This window comes from Haemaphysalis longicornis, unplaced genomic scaffold (assembly GCF_048455015.1).
Source record: "Haemaphysalis longicornis isolate Haplotype H1 unplaced genomic scaffold, Haemaphysalis longicornis Haplotype H1 scaffold_15, whole genome shotgun sequence".
Classification (NCBI taxonomy): domain Eukaryota; kingdom Metazoa; phylum Arthropoda; class Arachnida; order Ixodida; family Ixodidae; genus Haemaphysalis; species Haemaphysalis longicornis.
The window spans coordinates 14,671,540-14,690,252 of record NW_027526257.1 but is presented as its reverse complement, the minus strand read 5'-3'; the positions used below and the strand labels follow the sequence as shown (position 1 = coordinate 14,690,252).

The 18,713-nt window shown below is 46.4% G+C and overlaps 1 protein-coding gene across 1 annotated transcript in view; it reads right to left on the bottom strand.

Moving 5' to 3' along the window:
• The window catches only part of LOC144165806 (BTB/POZ domain-containing protein KCTD3), a 43,216-nt gene that overhangs the window by 22,360 nt on the left and 2,143 nt on the right, over positions 1-18,713 (bottom strand). The window contains exons 2-7 of the mRNA XM_077695587.1: positions 17,504-17,557; positions 15,765-15,810; positions 14,392-14,465; positions 13,742-13,800; positions 12,673-12,753; positions 7,844-8,011 (exon numbers count right to left, since the gene is read on the bottom strand). Coding sequence (XP_077551713.1) covers positions 7,844-8,011; positions 12,673-12,753; positions 13,742-13,800; positions 14,392-14,465; positions 15,765-15,810; positions 17,504-17,557 — 482 coding nt within the window. The remainder of the gene's footprint in view (positions 1-7,843; positions 8,012-12,672; positions 12,754-13,741; positions 13,801-14,391; positions 14,466-15,764; positions 15,811-17,503; positions 17,558-18,713) is intronic.

The window sequence follows — 18,713 nt, the reverse complement described above, 5'->3', positions numbered from 1 at the left end:
CTCCATCGTGGTGTCCCCCATCACTTTTGCGGGCCCAAAAGGGGTCACCAGGCCAGTCATGGCTGAGAACCACTGATCTGCACAGTGCTGTCTCCACCGCTATCATGGTCTTCGTCACTCACTTCTTCTGTGCCATCACTAACTGGTAGAAGCACGCAATTCTCTTCCTCACCGAAGTCATTGGCACTCTCGCTGAGTACACCATTGTAGAACACGCGCAATGAGAAAGCGGCCATGCTTCTCAGCGAACAGCAGACACATGAAAACGCTCTGGAATCTAGAAGGCCCGCGCTGAACATTGTGCTACATGCCAGTGCAAAAAGAAGAAAACTTCACACGTATCCCTCTGGAGATGGCGCATCATGCGTACAAAGAATGCGAACGCGTCAAAGTGAGAAAGACAGCGAAATTTAAACTTGAACACCAAAGTCAGGTGTGGCCCGACAGCGGACCCCTACGGCCATGTTCCGTTTGCCCCGACAACAGACCACAAGGGGTTAACATGCCGAGACACACCTGTGTTACGAGACAAGCCATAGTGCAGGGACGTTCAATATGCACCAAAACCTTGACACATTACGATTTATAGCCTCCACCAGAAAAATGGCTGCGCCTTAGCCACTGAGCCACCATGGCGGGTAAAAAAAAATAGATACACATGCCACAATAACTACACGCCTAAGAAGGGTTCACATCGACTCTTGTCGACGTGCAAAGAAGAGCCCCTGGGCCCTATTAAATGCAAACTAGTTTAGTAAATCTAGCCCCAGTTTGCTCATGCTGGTTCATGATCTCAACTAACGTAAATGCGAATTTTGCTCCCTTTCAAAATCGAAAATTTGTGCGTACAGGTAACCTGCACTTCCATGCTGCATACCCAGAGAAACGAAAGATACCCCCACCTTTTTTTCCCCCCCAATTGACCGCATAAAGTGATCTTCCTGTCTTCATTAAACAAAGGAGTTTGTTATATCTTTATGGACAACAAGCCTGCGTAGGGTTGCCACCTTTCCTGCAAGACAAAAACTGGCCCTTTGGTGGTGGAGGGGAAGGGGGGGGGGGGGGTGATATAGAAGGTTCAGTTTGTGTTGAAAGAAAGACTCGATGTGCTTTTGACATGCAGTGCCATTTATTTAAGAGTCTTCCAAGAGCAAAATCATTATAACGTTTGTGCTGAAAGTGGCTCAGGTTTCGGTTATTGCGCTGACTGTGCTGCACTTGAACGTAACCGCACACACTATGTCCACTGAAAGCTCTTCTTTGGATCTGAATCCACCAAACGGAGGACGTTAAAAAGTATGCAATTCATATGACATAATGTATTTGATATTCATATGTACATACACGCTCAATACTACGCAATACTTGTAATACTAGCCACCCGCCCACAACAGCAGCAGCATTTTGTTTGGTTTTTGCTCCTATCAGCTATCAGTCCCCCTCCAATCTTGTGGAGCACGCTCGCCCAAGTATTTTTTGCTTCTCGCGTGCCTTTGTGCAGCTTGCCAACACACATTAGCATCACAGTTGCTGAATTGACGCTTATAAAAGGCCAGAAAGTAATAATCACAGCACAATGGCCAAAAAACAAAAAAAAAACGGCCAATGTACGGACCGGCAACTGGCCCGCTGTCTAGAAAATTCGTAGGGCCAGTCGAAAACCGGGTGGGTGGCAACCCTAAGCTCACCAGTGGCCATAAAACATAATGCCGTAATACATAGGTTTAAAATGAACATCCCCCTCTACCCGATTCCTCTCAACAAAAGAAAAGGCAGCCAAAAGACATTTCAGGGGACGAAGTATACTTTGAGCCTTTTGGAGCAACTCAAGGAGCAGGAATAATGCTGTTGTGGAGCAGCTTTGGGACAATAAAACGCAAATTTCGTACCAGTGAAGTCTGTTTGGGAGCAGACTTCTGGTCAAACATCTTTTGTGTGCAATTTTGTATTTCTTATAACCACACAAACAAGAAAATTTACATGGTTTTTACTCGATCATTACTGAGCCAACCATTTTCGAAAGAGTTAGGAAAACACCCCATACGTCATCATAATTAAAGCATCACAGCTGACAGAGCAATGTACTAGTATAAGAGAAAACTAGAGGTAAGCGATGCTCTCAATAGGTGCCACTATCTAGACTTCAGACAAATGAAAAATGATCCTGTGATTACAACACAACCGCATGATACAAACAAACAAACAAAAAACAAGAGATAACCAGTTTGGCAAAACGGTCCCTTTGACACATAAGATTAGAAGTTTACGTTTATTCTACACCTACCAATACTTCAGACAAATGAAAAAAAAAAAATCTAAGAAATTAAAATAAGAAAAAAAGCAAGAAGAAACAAGAGATACCTCAATGCACTGCGTAACTAACCTGACTAGACTCCAGAGAAATTAAAAATAAACGTTAACGTCAACAACACACACGAGAGAAAAAAATACCCTAGTGCATATACAGTAGAATCTCGATGATACGAATCTCGCGGGACCACGAAAAATATTCGTATCATCCGAAATTCGTATGAACCAACACAGACCAAAAAATTGAGCGCTGAAAAAAGTTTTCGTTTATTTCTTTTCTTACTTTCGCGTGAACAAATCCGTGATTTTTTCTGTTTCTTTTAAACCCCCATGTCACAAAGCAGTCCTTTCTGGAGCGCGTAACGCTTCGCCTAGCTTCGCGCTTGTCTCCTCACTCACGGTGTCCAAGCTCGCTACACGCCGCAACAGTCAAGCGTGAACAGCATGGTGCGTTTTTGCACGCGATTCGCACGCCTCAGCTTTGCGCGCGCTGTATTTTCACAGCCGCATTGACGATTTTGCGCCCGCGGTATCTCCTACCTCGGTCAGAAAATGACGCTGACGACTTGCGAAACGCTAGAGACAGCCGGCTGGCTCCGCCCGAGATGTTTAGGCTTAGCACTCCGGCAGATATTTTATGGGCGCTTTCACTAGCGGCGCGGATGATGTTTTATAGTACCGTTTTCGCCAACGTTATCAGCTCCTTTACTGCACAAGCAACTTCGTGTCTGCCTTGAGCGGCATTTTAAAGAGCGGCTAGAAGCGGTCGCTCGAGCGGCCGTGCCACTTCGCGGCCGAAGCCGCCGCCATGTTGCCGCCGCCGGCCGCGGTGCGCGCAGCTTGCGAGAGGTTTCGCGGCGCGCATGGGGCATGCGGGGCGCGTTTTCGCGAGCAGAAAACAACAGCCCGGCCGTTTCTGGAGAAAGAAGAGTGACAAATGGGGAGAGAGAGCCGTCACTTGCTTGTTCGGCAGTCGGGCGCCTCGCCGGCTCGTTCGTATCATCCGCCGGGCTGCCCAGGTCCGTTCGTAACAGCCGAAATTTTTCCCATTGCAAACAATGCAATTTTGCCGGGACTTTTCAGAAATTCGTATCATCCCGAAATTCGTATCACCCAGAATCGTATCATCGAGATTCTACTGTATTACCTGCAGTACTGGCCAAGTAATTGCATGCCTCTATCTGAGTAAAAACACTGCGCAACTACGTTGTGTGTTTACGGATAGCAAACACAAACACAGATAATGACTGTAACAGTGTTTATGAACTTTTTTTTCCCCTATGAGCATAAACAGCCAACGTAATGGAGGGAGGGAGGGCGCGGAGAGATGCAGAGAAAAAAACAAAAAGTGTTGCCATACCGCAAGCCACATCTACAAAGCCGATTACCGTACTTGCAGACAGGTTCTAGCTTAACACAATCTCCCCTCTGGCTTGTGCTAGAAGCGTGCCTTTTATCTCATCTTTTTGGAGGGGCAGATGGCATCTAACCTTTGAAAAGGCAAACACACTCGCGATAAGATAGAGTGGCAGAGAAGGGGAGACTAAAATGTAAAACTATTGTATTTCCTGCTTCCGACAATAAGCAAAAATACTGCTATGGTGGTTGCCTGACGATGCGCGCACTACGGCTCAGTGAGGGCAGTGCAGCTGCGTTTCACGGCAAAATATGGGCATTACCGGCACCCTAAGTTCAGTCCCAAGTCTTGCAAAAGCACACCGCTACAGAGAGAGAGAGAGAGAGAGAAGAGAGAAGAGAGAGAGAGAGAGAGAGCAGGAAATTGTAACGAACGACACAGAGCGCAGTCCTTTAGAAAGTCTGCCAGGGTTCGCACATCGTAAATGACAGCTGAATGAATGAGTCCCCACCGATCCATGCACAGTGCGACTGGCACTGAATATCACCTCACAGTTGCACCACACTCTGCAGCCCCGCTTGGGAGCAGTTCTGGTGCAACACTGCCTCTTGGAGCAGGATGACGCAGGAAGAGTGTGCACTGGGGCAGAGTGGCGCAAATGGCGCAACACTTTGACCCCTCCACGTTGCCACACGGGAAGTTGTCACATCTGCCCAGAGAGATAGCTGCTACGACTAAGGAGCTTCCCTCTTGATGTTGTCTGATGTTCTCTGGCATTACTACTTCCATACAGCAGCACCTGACCTTGGAAGGGCAAGGGCACTCATGATTTTAAACATAGGCTAATGCTGTGTGAAAGACTGAAGAGCAAAGCTTCACTTTCTTTTTACACTTCACAATAACCGTGGTTAGAACAGGGTGGGGAATAATGCTGTAACAAATGTCGTGACACACACAGTGCATACAGCGTGCACTGCAGTGAAGCTGCACTTGGGGACAAAATAGGATAACCACTCCCACCCCACCTTTGTGCATGCACGTTGCAAAGTATTAGACAGTTTTAGCATATCGTTGCCGTGTTTGTGTTACCGTTTACCGTGTTACTGGAAGCTGAAGTTTCCGTTTACCAGCAAAAATGGTAAAAGGCGTTTTAGCACACGGTTTGTGGTTTGCATAGCGGTTTACGTATTCTGGCCTACCGGCCACCGTGGGACACACAGCGATATCTAATGCATTAGTATCGAAACAACTCACGCGTAATTTTGTTGCTCACAGCTATCTGCTTTCGTTTGAAGTAGCTTGAATGTGTCACTTCTCGGGTGAAGCGTTCACAATAACATTATTAGTTACGAGAATACTGTAGCCATTGCCTGTATAGCTTTAAAGAAGAAAATAGGTGTCGGTGGCGCCATCTGCCGAGTACAGCAGGAATGAAGGTAAACTAGAATTTACGTCTGCTGCGCTAAATATTTTGGCATAAATTGGTGAGATATGTTGAAATAATTACTCAATAACTTATAGCCCTGTCACACGGCAGATCTAATGACATTTAGAGCAAATGCCATTCACTCTAAATGACATTAATTCGGCGCTACACGAGAATATCGAATGACATTTGAGGTGAATGACATTTGGCGGCTAACTCAGGTCCCAGACCTCAGTTAGTGGCCAAATGAGTAGCCTCGACAGCAGTAGCGCATCCCTAGACAGAAAAATTCAGTAATAAACTAGAGAATATTGTTTCTAAAAACTGTCAGTAAACTTATATTTTCTTCTTTGTGTTGTTGTTCAAATAAAGAAAGATAAACAAGTACTAACAAAAAAGAAAATCTTGTCCCCAGTGCGCGCGCTAGCCGAATCCGGATTTTTTCAGACTTGTCTTGGCTTGTGATGTCTACTGATGCCACCTAAATCGGTGGTTTTCTTGTTTTTTATTTAAAAAATAATCCTTTGTTACGTTTTGTTTTTAAATATTACGTGTGAAAACATTCTAGATGCGCTTGAAATGTAATTTTTGCGGTTTTGCGAGCTCGCTAATCGTTACCGCTATCACAATCAAATGACATTTGTTTCACCGTGTAGACCCGCACGGCCGAGCCGAATGTCATTAACAGCTAATGTCATTCACTTTGAATGACATTAGATTTGCCGTGTGACAGGGGTATTACACTACCTAGCCCAGCACAATTTTGGAGACGTAAAAGCACTTTGCGTGCTGAGAAACGTATCTGAATTATTTGAGGCGGGTGAGGCTTAGCACAAGTAGGGGCGGCCATTTTGCTCACCCATCAGGAAAAAAATAGTTGTTTGTCGTACTCCTGAGCACCATTTAACGAGAAAAATGTAATAAACAACATTAACTAAGAATAGTTTTACCGGCTGTACCAAGCATCAATCGCCGAGCACACTGCGTTTGCTGCAATCAAGACGAGAGGGTACACTTCGTCCGCTCGAGAAGCGCCATGGCAACTGTAAAGGCTACGCCGGTAAGTTACCACTCACGGTAACTCGCCACGCATGCGCAGTCGACTCCCGCAAACCCGGTAAACGGTAACGCAAACACGGTAACGATATGATAAAACTCTATTGGTACGGGTTGTACTTGGAAAATTACAACACTGCTGCAGTGCAGTCAATCAATGCAGGACCTCGGGAAGAGTCAGTGTGCAATATCCACAAAGTCAACAGGTGATGCACGGCTTTGAAGGAGGCACCAAAAAGCACCACAGCCATTGTTTACAGCACAGTCCAGAATTCTCATGCATAGAGGAAGGAGGAACTTTAATTAAATTCCTCTCTCCTCTTTTAACCAACCGCGGTCATGCCACTGTTTTGCTTTTATGTGACTGTTGGGGGAGTGTAACCTCATTAAGCTGGATGCCTGACACTTAATGACAATTGTTTTGAAAACAAAAACAGTGGGCCGATATTTGTGTCCACATCTTGCCAAGTTCAGACATATCAGCCACCTTAAAATACAACCTATAACGTTTATCAGTACTACTTCATTTGCCTTTTACCTTAATACTGGAGCATGCTGCCTTTCAACAGCGGTTGCGGCAATTACGGCTAGAATAAGGATAGGTGATTTGAACAAAATTTTATGGCTACTAGTGAATGTACAAAACAAGGAAAGCAAAGTTAGCAAATAAGCGAAAAATCATTACACCTAGGCCTCTTCGAATTTTCTGCTTGTCTCACATTTTCACTAGAGTGAACTGAGGGGTGAAACAGAAACGAAGCAGCATTAAGGGTCAATCACAAAATGCAGGCTTCAAAAACACAGCACAAAATCTTTACAGCAATGTCCTGTGACATACATCAGATGGCAATCGTGATACACAAGTGATGTAGCCACACAACAACAATACCGTTAACGGCAGTTCTGCTGCAGGCCACAGGTCGTCCCAACTTGGACCTTGCGATGCTAGCCACGTTGCACCTTTTTCTCCGATGTCATTTATTAAGGAAAATCTGGCACCTCTTTCCTAACAGTCAAACCCTCGGTCTCTCTTACTTGCCCGTCAAAGGTCAGTCCTGGGCAGTTTGTGGGGGCAGCCAAGAACTGCTCTCCCAGTAGAAATTCAGCAGAAAAATTCACCGTCCCTCCCGAAAGAAAGTTGAGGGAAGCGTGACACCTTTCTCACATCAAAAATGCATCAGAACCTTCGCTGAAAGGGCGACCAATCGATTGTCAAAGCCTCAGAGACCCAAGTAGCAAACAAAGAACTAACCCATGCGACGATTTTTGAAACACTAAGTAAGCGTATCTACGAACAATCTCAATGTACACCGATATGTGGTTTATGAGATAAAGGTACAATATTGTACTCCTTATTCATAATTGATGTGTGTCCTGTCGTATCTAGAAATGTTCCTTTTTGGCAATTTTCGAGTAATCGTCCTGACACAATGGAATAAGCCTGGTTTCACACACGCATCGTGTGTCCAGGGATCTTATCAGAGCTCTTTGGTCAACCGACCGTTCTATTGGGAAATGCATTAGCTCTTTGACAGGAAGCCACTGGCCTCACAAAGAAAGCTTTCACCTCAAAATAAAATAACCAGAGAATCCAAGGTACTCTAAGCAGATCTGGGCAGTCCGAAACGATAACAGGGACCTCTTGACAGCCCCGTCAAACTGCATTGCCCCCTCGATCCCAGGCAGACACTCACCGATGACCAGTCCTCCTCCCGGCCCCATGCACGACGAGTCGACCACAAAGGGAGGCCGCGTGATGGAGTCGGAGCGGCGCTCGGACCCCACTCCCGGCGTCGGCAGGAGTCCAGAGGATGTCGAGCTCCGCGCTCCGCCTGCGCTGGAAACCTCGTACGGCGGCACTGCTGCGTTGCCCACACCACCACCACACCACGTACGTTAGCATTCGTTAACTGCACTACGTGTGCAAGTAAGCAACACTAGGGGAAAAAAACTGCCCTATGATATGATGCCGCTAGGCACGGGGTTGTGGCAAAGTAAAACATGTATAGCTACCTAAAAAAAGAAAAAGAGACAATGAAAAGCTGACATGGCAGAGAATTGTGCCTGCCAAGTTCAGGCCACAAGGACAACTTCTGTCTTTTTTTCTCTCTCTGTCTCTATCTAAGCCAGCCATCTCAGTTTGACCCAATTTAAATGCTGTTCTTGAAGAGAGCTTTTTATGCTGCTGTCAACAGCAATATTCATGTACCCACACTACAATCCCCAGTGCAGGTACAGAGGTTGTTAAGAATACCGTATTTTCAGGTCTGTAATTCGCACTTTTGTATAAGTTGCGCCCCCCTCAAAACGGTAGTTTTTTAAATAAAAAAATGTATATAAGTCGCACCAGTGTATAAGACTCATCGGTGTACAAGATGCACTAGTTAATTAGGTAAACTCATTGAGGATGAGTTCGTTAAAAAGTTCGGCGAAAGTAGATGGTTGTGGTAGCCGTTGCCTCTAAACGCATCCCCGGGTAAGCAGTGCTAGACTGCTAGACACGCGCATCTACCGTCCAAAGTCTAAACAGAACTAACTTCTCAAAAATAGTTTATTGATACTCACAAATGGCATGTACTTTCAGACGGCGTTTAGGCAAAGCCATCGAAGCCTTCTTCCCCCGACTCGCTAACAAATAATTCATTCATCTAGACCATGCGCTGACATCACGCAGCACACAGGCACTTTTTTGAGCGCGGACCAAGGGCGACTGCCACGTACCAAATTTAATCCATACATAAGTCGCGCCGGCGGATAAGACGCACCTACGAAAATTTCAGAAAAAAAAAACGCGACTTATACACCGGAAAATACGGTAGATAACGCAATTAACAAGCTGGCAGTTTTCAAGTCTCCAGTGGGACAAGGGAAATGAAAAAAAAAGTAAAAGAAAATATAAAAGGCGAGGTACAGACTAAATGTTCCATTCTCGTGCAACCCTCCAGCAATTTTTGCACGGGGCATGCCCTGCCACCCGTGGGAAATGAGCACTACAGCTACAGACCACTTCCTTCAGTTGACTTCCTTTTCCCTTTTCCTGCGACAAATTTTTCTTTTACTTTTTTTCTGTCATTTAAGCCAACACTAGTTCTTTTCATATGCCAGGGACAACATTCGCTGTATCCGTGGGTCAATTAACTCTTTCACGACGGCGCCATAGGCGATCGGAAGCCGGCGTCCGATGATTTTAAATCTCCCGCAAAATCTGAAACCCGCGCTCCACAGACAACTATCGCCATCTGGTGTGTTCATTGGCAACGTCTCTTTCAATTTCGGTTTCGTTTGTTTATGTGTCTCGTGTGGTGGCGGCGTAGCAAGAGTAATTTGAACCGAAGGGGGAGGGGAGGAGGAGGAAAAATGGCGTTCGGTTCGCGCCGCGCTCCGCACAGTCGGACTGCTGTAGCAAGCACTTCGGCTGCTCCTGCTGTCGATTTTTCTGATTCCAGCAGCAGTGAGGGATCAAGCAATGATGTGGGATCTTCAGATTTCAGTTAGGAAGACGAAGCTCCGGTTCAGCTGCCTCGAACTTCAACAAGCGCTGGCGGGTAATTTCGTTGTGACTCCGCGCTGTATTTATAAACAAAACGTGCTTCTTATCTGACGACTGCGGTTTTGATTTTGTGTTTAGGGTCTCGAGAACGTACGGGCGGGATATTTTGCCAAATGCACCGCGCCGTATCGCGCTATCACCTTCAAGATAACCTTGCGCTCGTGTCAGATTAGCGCTGCAGGGTTCAGGTGCGATGCTTGTCGAGAGCGCTCGATTTTTGTTTTCTTGTTTTTTACCACCGAACTGATAAGGATTTTGTGCGAGGTCACAAAAGAGTATACCGTAATTACCTGATTCTAACGCGCACCCAATTTTCCTTACAAAAAACCGAAAAAACTTGCACCTCCGATTGTAACGCGCATGGAACTGTGTGAGCAAGAAAAACAAATGCGATAGAAACGGGTGATTTATTTCCCGAAGTAATCTCACTCATCTCACTCCTCGTCGCTCTCCGCTGACCACAAGATCTCGTCCTCGGTGCCGTCAAGCACGTTCGCGATGCCACACTTCTGAACGAACGTTCAACCATGGTCGATGGGATCGTGGCCCACGCCTCGCACGCCCATCCCGCGAGCTTCTCCAGAGGCGCACGCTTCAGCCGACCGCTCGTTTTGAACACGTGAGAGCCGCTGCTGCCATTGCTGTTATCAAGCGCGCAAGTGGAACGATCTGACTATTTGTATGAACTCCGATGGAAAAGCCTAGGCGCCTATGCTTCCTGCGTGCGAAAAATTGTTGCTAAAAGCTTCAGCGCCATCTTGACATGGCGATGGTGATGGGTGGGACGAAATTTTCGCTGTTTCGGTTTCGGTTTCGTATCCGATTCTAACGCGCATGTGATTTTTCGACCTATTTTTCCGGAAAAAAAGTGCGCGTTAGAATCAGGTAAGTACGGTACTTGGATGCACATTTTACAAAGACTCACTCACCCTTGAGTGCCCTCGCGGCGTGGCACAGCTGTCAGTTGCGCTAGGTTGACGGGCCCTCAAAAATCCAAAACTTGGTGTAGACTGTTGATTTATATATTGAATCATAGCCAAGGAACGTAGGAACAATTTGTATATCTTAAAATACCTGAAATAATTTTTAGTCTCGGTAAAAGTGCCGATTTGTGTTTTTAGTATACTTTTCTTGGGGGCTTTTTTCTGATTACTTGACAAATAAACTGTAAGTAATTGTACTTTTAACAAAACTGATGCTTTGTGTTTGGAAGAGCAATCTATAAGCTACAATTTCATGCATAGCAAGATTACGTGTGTCCAGTAGCTCAAGAGAAAAAAAACGTTTTGTGGAAGCACTTAAAATCGGCCGTTTTTCCGCCGTAACGAAAGAGTTAATGATTGCGGTTACACAAGTGGCAGGATAATGCCCAAAATTATTGCAGAAAAAAAAAAAAGATGAGGAAAGTTTCAAGACACTTGCCACCAGCTATGGTTGTCTGCTCTTAAAAGCTCCCCACACCTACGTTCAGCCAACTGCCTTCTCCTCACCTTCCCATGCCTTACCAACGCCTCAGACGCAAGTTGAGGTGATTTTGTCTCTTTCCACGCAACATTTGAAGTCACAGTGCCACTTCAATCAACTTGCACGATTTCAATTTTCCACAAATAAGCAAACACTTCGAACAGCCTAATTTACAAGTTGCCTGCTTCAACACCACTCTCCCTGGCGGAATCTGAATCTCTTTTGTCCCGTTACTCCCCATTTTTTTACCATTCCTAAACTCCTCTTTAACGTCTCTTTCACCCGTTGTAGCATGCGCTTTCGGCCACAGAGCAAAGCAAAATGACCACTTCCAAAATGGTGAAACGTTCAACTGCAGGCTCAAATGGCCGCTTTTCTGATATTAAAGACAGTCCATTCTTGGACTCGGGCGACAGCTCATCGTTGTAGGAGGTGGCGAGGACCAAATATCTGGCTCCGCAGACACTGACCCCTGGCAAGGCACGGCATCATGCAAGCATGCGCATAAAAGCGGAATTCAGGCAACGAGAAGAGCCTTCGCACAGAGCATCCAACTGACACAAAGGAGAAACAAATATGTGCATTTGCATTAGTCCATAGTATCACGTTTTTATATATTTATAACAAAAAAACCTTGCATTCCCTAGGGGAAACAAAAGAACACAATGCTAGGGGTGTGTGTGCCCCCCCCCCCCCCCCCCCCTCGAGAAACATGACGCTCAAGGAGTGAAAGTATGAATCCACGTCGACACTGCTGCATTACTCAGTGTTGGACGCTCCAATGCTGACCATGCATGTGGCAAAAAGATGAAAGCAGAATTTAATAAAACAAGAGCTGAAAAAAAAAAAAGCGACAGGCCCTGCATTATCAATTAACCACTCCTCCAAACAGGTGTTGGAATGCTGACCAACACTTTGAGCCGTGCCTATTCTCGGATTCTCAAGAGCCCTCGCACATTTGAGGCGTTACACCCCAACCGCTTTCCCAATATGTAGCCTGATTGATTGTAGGGTTTAACGCGCCGACGCAACGCAGGCGATGAGGTGCACCGTAGTGGAGGGCTCCGGATTAACTTTGACCACCTGGGGATCTTTAACACGCACCGAAATCTCATACACATGTGCGTTTTTGCTTCTCACCTCCATCAGAAAAGCGGCTGCCGCGGCCGGGAATCGAACTCGCGACGTTGCACTCAGCAGCGCGACGCCTTAGCCACTGAGCCACTGCAGGGGGTGAAGCACCGGATTCTACTGGACAAACATGCCATTTCAGCATTCCCGAGCCACTTGTGCCGTGCGCTCATTTCAAGCTTGAAACACTGCTTCCCACTAAGCACTCCAGTTACACGCACATCACCAGAAAGCGGCACCTTGAAATGGTCGATGATTTCGGCTGCCCTTAGTGGAAGCCCACTTGCCCCAATCTGCTCAGCCAGACAAGAGAGGCAGAATGCGCAGAGAACCTGCATCCCCGAAAGGGCAGCTGAAATGGGAGCGCCTCCAACTCACCGGCCATGGGCAGGTAGCCGTGGAAGAGGACATCGCCACAGGATGACTGGTGCAGATCTTCGCACAGGATGAGCCGCTTCACTGTTAGGGGAGGGGAGGGGGCAGGAAAGAACAACCGCCACCACTTCATGGGCCGTCAAACTAGGGCACACAGCAGCTAGTTTCTGCCCACAAATGGCACTGGCTCCCGTGTGAGAAAGTCGCATGCTGAACAGCTTTGGGAATGGAAGAAGCCCCTTGCTTTTTCTAATTCTTGCAACTGACATAGTCAAACATACTCGATCTTTTAGTCTGATGTAATTCGACTACCACACGTTTTATCCAACAGGGAACTCCATTGAAGAGTGCCATTACCCCTCACAGAATCCCCTGACCCAGTTATACAACATCCACATGGACGATACACAATCTGCCCACTGGCAAGCGATTATATGCCAAACATAACACAATGCAAGCATAAGCATCTGGCATAAGCCATGGCTGAGCACACGAGAGAATGCAAACCGTGTGGCAGGCACATTTAATGCTGCCAAAGTAGCTTGTGCACCAACAACACTTTCCTTTCATACAAGCTTTACAAACAAACTAACCCTCAACAACTGCCCCGCAAAGGCCTGCTTCAGGTAAACTACCCACAGATACCCCCTCCCGGCCCCTGCAATAGATTCTACAGAAAAAAGTGAGCAGCTGAACCCTGCGAGAAACGACCATGTTTCTTGTGGTAGTGCAACAGGTTATTGAAATATGCAACACCTCCTTTCCAGTCTACATTTTCTCTCTTTCCCACATTCTGCCTTAATTCAAAGCGGTGACTTCATCTCTCCATGTTTTCTTTCCCTGTTTTCTGCACACCATGCACTGACAAGTTGGCTGGTCCACACAAATCGACAGGTCTGGGGGAAAGCCAACACTTGCAAGACTTGCATAAAACAAGCGTTTACATGCAGGACAAAGAACTGAACAGACAGGATGCCATGCCCCAATGACATTACCAGTTACGAGGGGGTGATAACCCTATTTGGAGTACACATGGGCTTGCATTGTAGTAAGTACATGATTCAGTGCTCACCCAGTGGTGTGATGCCGTAGAACTCTGCTTCGTGCCTCAACACACTGATGTCGATATCCCTGCAAAGGACCACAGAGTGGTTGGCATGTCATCCGTTGATCGCTTGTGCTGTCTGGATAACACCACGCCAAAGAATGGCCCCGTCCACCCCTGCTTGAGAATGGGCACTAAACCTTGAAGGGTGCTGCTAATGTGGTCACCGGAATCTTATGGTTTCAAGTTTTTCAAAATCCTGCCCACTCTGCGTACTTTGGACGGCTCTATCCAAACAACACCAACCTTTAAAGATGGCTATTATTAACCCCGCACTGACATGGCCTTCACCTGCTCAACTGTTTTCATATTCCGTTTGCACTGTAGTACCTTAAAATGATTTGTACTCTGTCATTTTGTCAGGATCCCACCTCGAAAGCTTGACTGAATTTGCTATAGATACCAAAAATTGTTGTTTAGCAACTACGAATGAAAAGGCTTGCCGATAATAAAAGACATATTTTAGGTCTGTACATGTTCCCAATGGGCACTATATATAAAAGGGATGCAGAGAAGGCCCCAATCAGCCCTTTCTCATGTAGCAACTAATTTATGGCTGGCAGGAGGACGCAGCTTTCTTTTCCTGCAAGGTTAGTGCCAGGGGGGGGCATACGCACCTCAGGTCAATGTCCTTGGTCCGCATGAAGTTGAGGATGACGGAGAACAGCTTGGGGTCCCGGTCTATGAAGATCTGAGGGGAAGAAGAAGAAAAAAGGTGGGGAGCTATAGTATGGTGGAAACTTGCTACAGTAGGTAGAGAGCTCAGTTGAAGCTTGCACGGGTAGTCGTCGATGCCAAACAGTACAAGATGCAAGGAAGGGCACAGAACATGACGCCGTATTGCAACTGCCATGTTTACATGAAGGAACCCTCTTTTTTCCAGCAGATCTCTTCATACTCTAAAGCAGCTGGCTAATTAGGTACATTTTAGGTCAAATTTGCCTGAGGCTTCGTTTCCACTCTATAGTGCGCATAATGCAGACATGTGCCACTTTGGCCAGCACTTTTAGTAGTTTCGGACAATCCTGCCTACATGTACTTCACGGTCAAGTATTCTTTCTCTTTGGCTTAATTGAGCGACAGGTGGCTTAGGTGACAGGTGGCTTAGGTGGCTTAACTGAGCGACAGAAAGTCAGACCAAGATTTTCGCGTTTAGGTAAGTAGTTTAAGGACACCAGTTATCTTCCTAAACGCCGCAAGTTGTCTCACAACCCCTCGTTTTTTCATGAACATTCTGGGCTAGCTCACAGGAACTCAGGGTAAAGATGCTGACTAGCTGCATGGGAGCAAGAACTACCGAGCTGCACAAGTCACGAAACGCCATCCAAAGACTCACACACGGCAGATGAATTCCAATGCTTTGGCTACAAAATGCCACTTCATAGCCACAACACAGCGTTTGGGTGTGATTCTCACCATAGCGCATGCGCAGATTCGACGTTTTATGTATAAATGTTCCTTTGTTTTGAATAAATCTCAGTTGATAGTCAACGCTCGTCCTGTCTGGTTCTCTTCTTTGTGGTCCTATTTTAACGCGCTGTGTCCATATAACCATACCACAACACCCTGTTGGATTGTTAAGGCATGCACGGGTGGTCTGGACTCGCTTATCTAATCCCTCCAGCCATGCTCGCTCACAAGTCCTGCGATACAAAGGGAGATAGCGCACCATGCCCAGCCAGCAGGTAAGCCAGCGCACACAACACCACCACACCACTGGCCAAGATGGCCGCCCCAACAATCTGGGACGAGCCCTGCCACTGGTGCAAACAGGAGTCCCCACAACATTCCTTCTAATTTCTGGCACTGGGTTTAGACCGAAACTTTAAAAGCCGGTGCAAGATGAAGCCCTCAACTCCACCTTCCCTCTAGCCTTTCTACCGATACACATCTGACACAATCTGTAGCCAAATAAATGATACTTCCCGGACGTTGGTCAACCAACTGTCCAGCCGTGCACAGAAAACTCCAAACTCAAAATGGGACTTACGGCTCCTGTTTCGTCTCGGTGGCTTGATATCCGGCCGCTCAGCATACTGAAAAATACGAGGCACGCAAATTAGCCTTCAGGACATTCTCTGGTCCTGTCAAACCTTTGCCATCACTGAACTGAAGTTACACGGGGCTCTTGGTTGGGGTGAAAGACCGCAACCCAGACAATAACGAGAACTAAGAGGGCACACAAGCAAGACGCTGCCGATCATTAGCCACAATTCTGTTCCTACAGAGAAACATAGGTGCACAACAAAGTTGAGGTCACTGACCAAGTCAATAAAGTTGCGGTCACTGACCGCAACTTTGTTATGAGCCCGCCACCTGGCCAGACGGACTTCCGTCGAACCCTTGCCTACGTAAACATACATGCAATTTGCCTCCTTAATTTATTACCATTTGGTGATAATACTTATCTCCCACAGATAACTTCCAGAACACTGGAGCTCTTCGCCTACAAGACAACAGGCTCCAATATACAAACTGAAACTAACCTGCGTAACTGTAACGCCCATTATAAATGTCCCACATGCAGTACAAGCCTATGTTTAAATCAACCCTAGCATCGTCTTGTTCGTTCTTTTCACTAATCATGCTCCCTTTCCTCGGTCTGTTCTCCCTTCGCAGTACACTAACACCCCTTCTGGGCTATGAAATTCAGCTCGGTATCTAGCTTCATGCCTGCGTGTCCTCCTAGTTTCAGATAAAAGGAAATTTGTATCAACATTGAAGTAAATTCGTGCTATCAACCAAGTAATCAAAAAACTCCGTAAAATTAAACCAAACTCTCAGCAAACAGGGGACAAAAAAAAACAGTAAAAACTGGTAAAAACATCCAGTAACCACTGCTGCAATACAAGCACTGAGAAACGCGTGATAATTATATTTAATTAGTGCTCTAGATGAACATTCATATACTGCACCGGTTCTTTAATCCAGCTCGGGAAATTCTAGAAATTCTCTACCAGGAAGAAGCTCACTTTAGCCCACAGCAGATCAGTGCAAGCTAGGGAGACCAGGGCCCGTTTGCCCGTACGCATAAGTTCTCGATTAAGTTCCTGCTTACGAATAAGACGCCAATAAGTTAAAGTCGGCCACGGCAAATAAGCCGGTTGCCAAAAAACCCGACGGAAACGCTACCTTAACCGAGCGTTTATATCAGTTTCGGGCAAACGACTTATTACCTAGACATCGCTAAAGTCGTAGTTGAGAACTTATTCCCACACTTATCGCGTTCGGGAAAACGGGCCCAGCTAACAAGTATGCATATAAATGAAGGCTGACTCTCCCTCTAGTAACACAACCGACATGATACCATGCTGAAATATCATTAACACTTTATACTGCAAAAACTCACCTGCCCAGTAATTTAGTTTTAGTTTTCCACCATATATTAAGAGTGTACTGAACAACATAACCAGATATACAGAACATCAATTCAAATGCCATAACAAGACGAGAACTTATTCTTTGTTTCTTATTAAAGCCTCTGCAGTTATATTTCATTCACAGTGCCCACATTTTAGCAGCTGTATCTAAAATGTCCTTTTGTCCTTTATCCTTGGTGTCTGAGCAAAGGGCCTGTGTTCAATGTTCCAGTGCGTAATTTATTCCCCCGTTCAGCAAACTCTGCAGGTCCTACAATGAGCCCAGGCTGGCGTGTGCCAGAAACAGCTCCAAAACATTTCTTCACTGCAAATGCACAGAGGCCCTCCCCACCTGACAAAGTGGACTCACCTCGTGAAAAAAGAGTCCGGCACCCATGTCAGGGTCTGCCTAGAGGTGGCAAACCTGTCAAAAAGAAGAAAAAAGGGGGGCATCTACGGTTAACTGTTGTTTCAGAGGAAGTGGTTAGGGCACTGAACATGATGACAGGTGACCTACTCCTTACTGACACACACGTGTAAATGAACTGACATGCTTGCCCAGACCCAGCCACGAATCATCATCCCCTGTGATATCGAGGACTGCGTGTCTGTCCGCTTCACTGCAATGCAGCAGCATTCAGGGACATGTTGCAGTTGGCCACAGTTGCTGACAGCGATTAGGGATAGTCATGACAATAAAGACGGTGGTCACTATACTATACATACATTCCGGCAAAGTCAGTCGAGTATAAAACTTCCACTTGGTATTTGCTCGTATATACAGTTCGGATTATACCCCCCCCTACACACACACAAATGAAATACCGAAGTTGAAGAAGTTAACCCGCCGCGTAACCCAGTGGCTAAGCCGTTGTGCTGCTGAGCACAAGGTCGCGGGTTTGATTCCCGGCCGCGGCGGCCGCTTTTCTGATGGAGGCGAAAAGCAAAAACGCCCGTGTGTGTACGAGATTTCAGCGCACGTCAAAGATCCACAGGTGGTCGAAATTATTCCGGAGCCCTCCACTACGGTGTGCCTCATCGCCTGCGTTGTGTCGGCACGTTAAACCCTACAATCAATCATCACTGTTTGGCTATACCGGCACAACCGCTGCATGGTGTCCTCAACGTTACGCACATGCAATCACACCACTTGAGCCCCCTGACTGTTAGACCATCGCAGTTGCATGGCATTTCAAAGAGATAGCCGACGTTCGTTTTATTGGCAAAAGTTTTGCCCAGCCTTTCATTGTGCTCGGATAGCTCCTATTGCCAAATCTCTTCAGCTCGGCAGTTTAGCAGTAACACCCTCGTCGTTTTTCTTCATTTCCACCTCTAGTACTATGTATCTTCAATGAACGACAAAAGAGAGTACCCGCGAAACACATTCTGCGCACGCACGGACGTAAGTCGATCTATGAACTTTGATTCGGAAAGTTTTTGTAGCGATTTTTTCCACCACAGCCCACAGCAAGCAAACTCAAGCTGGTAAAGCACAGCTTATTCACCAAGTCCATTAACCAGGAAAACTTTGCTTAAAACAGCTATTACCTTTACAAAGCCCACAGGTCCCTTTTAGTTAA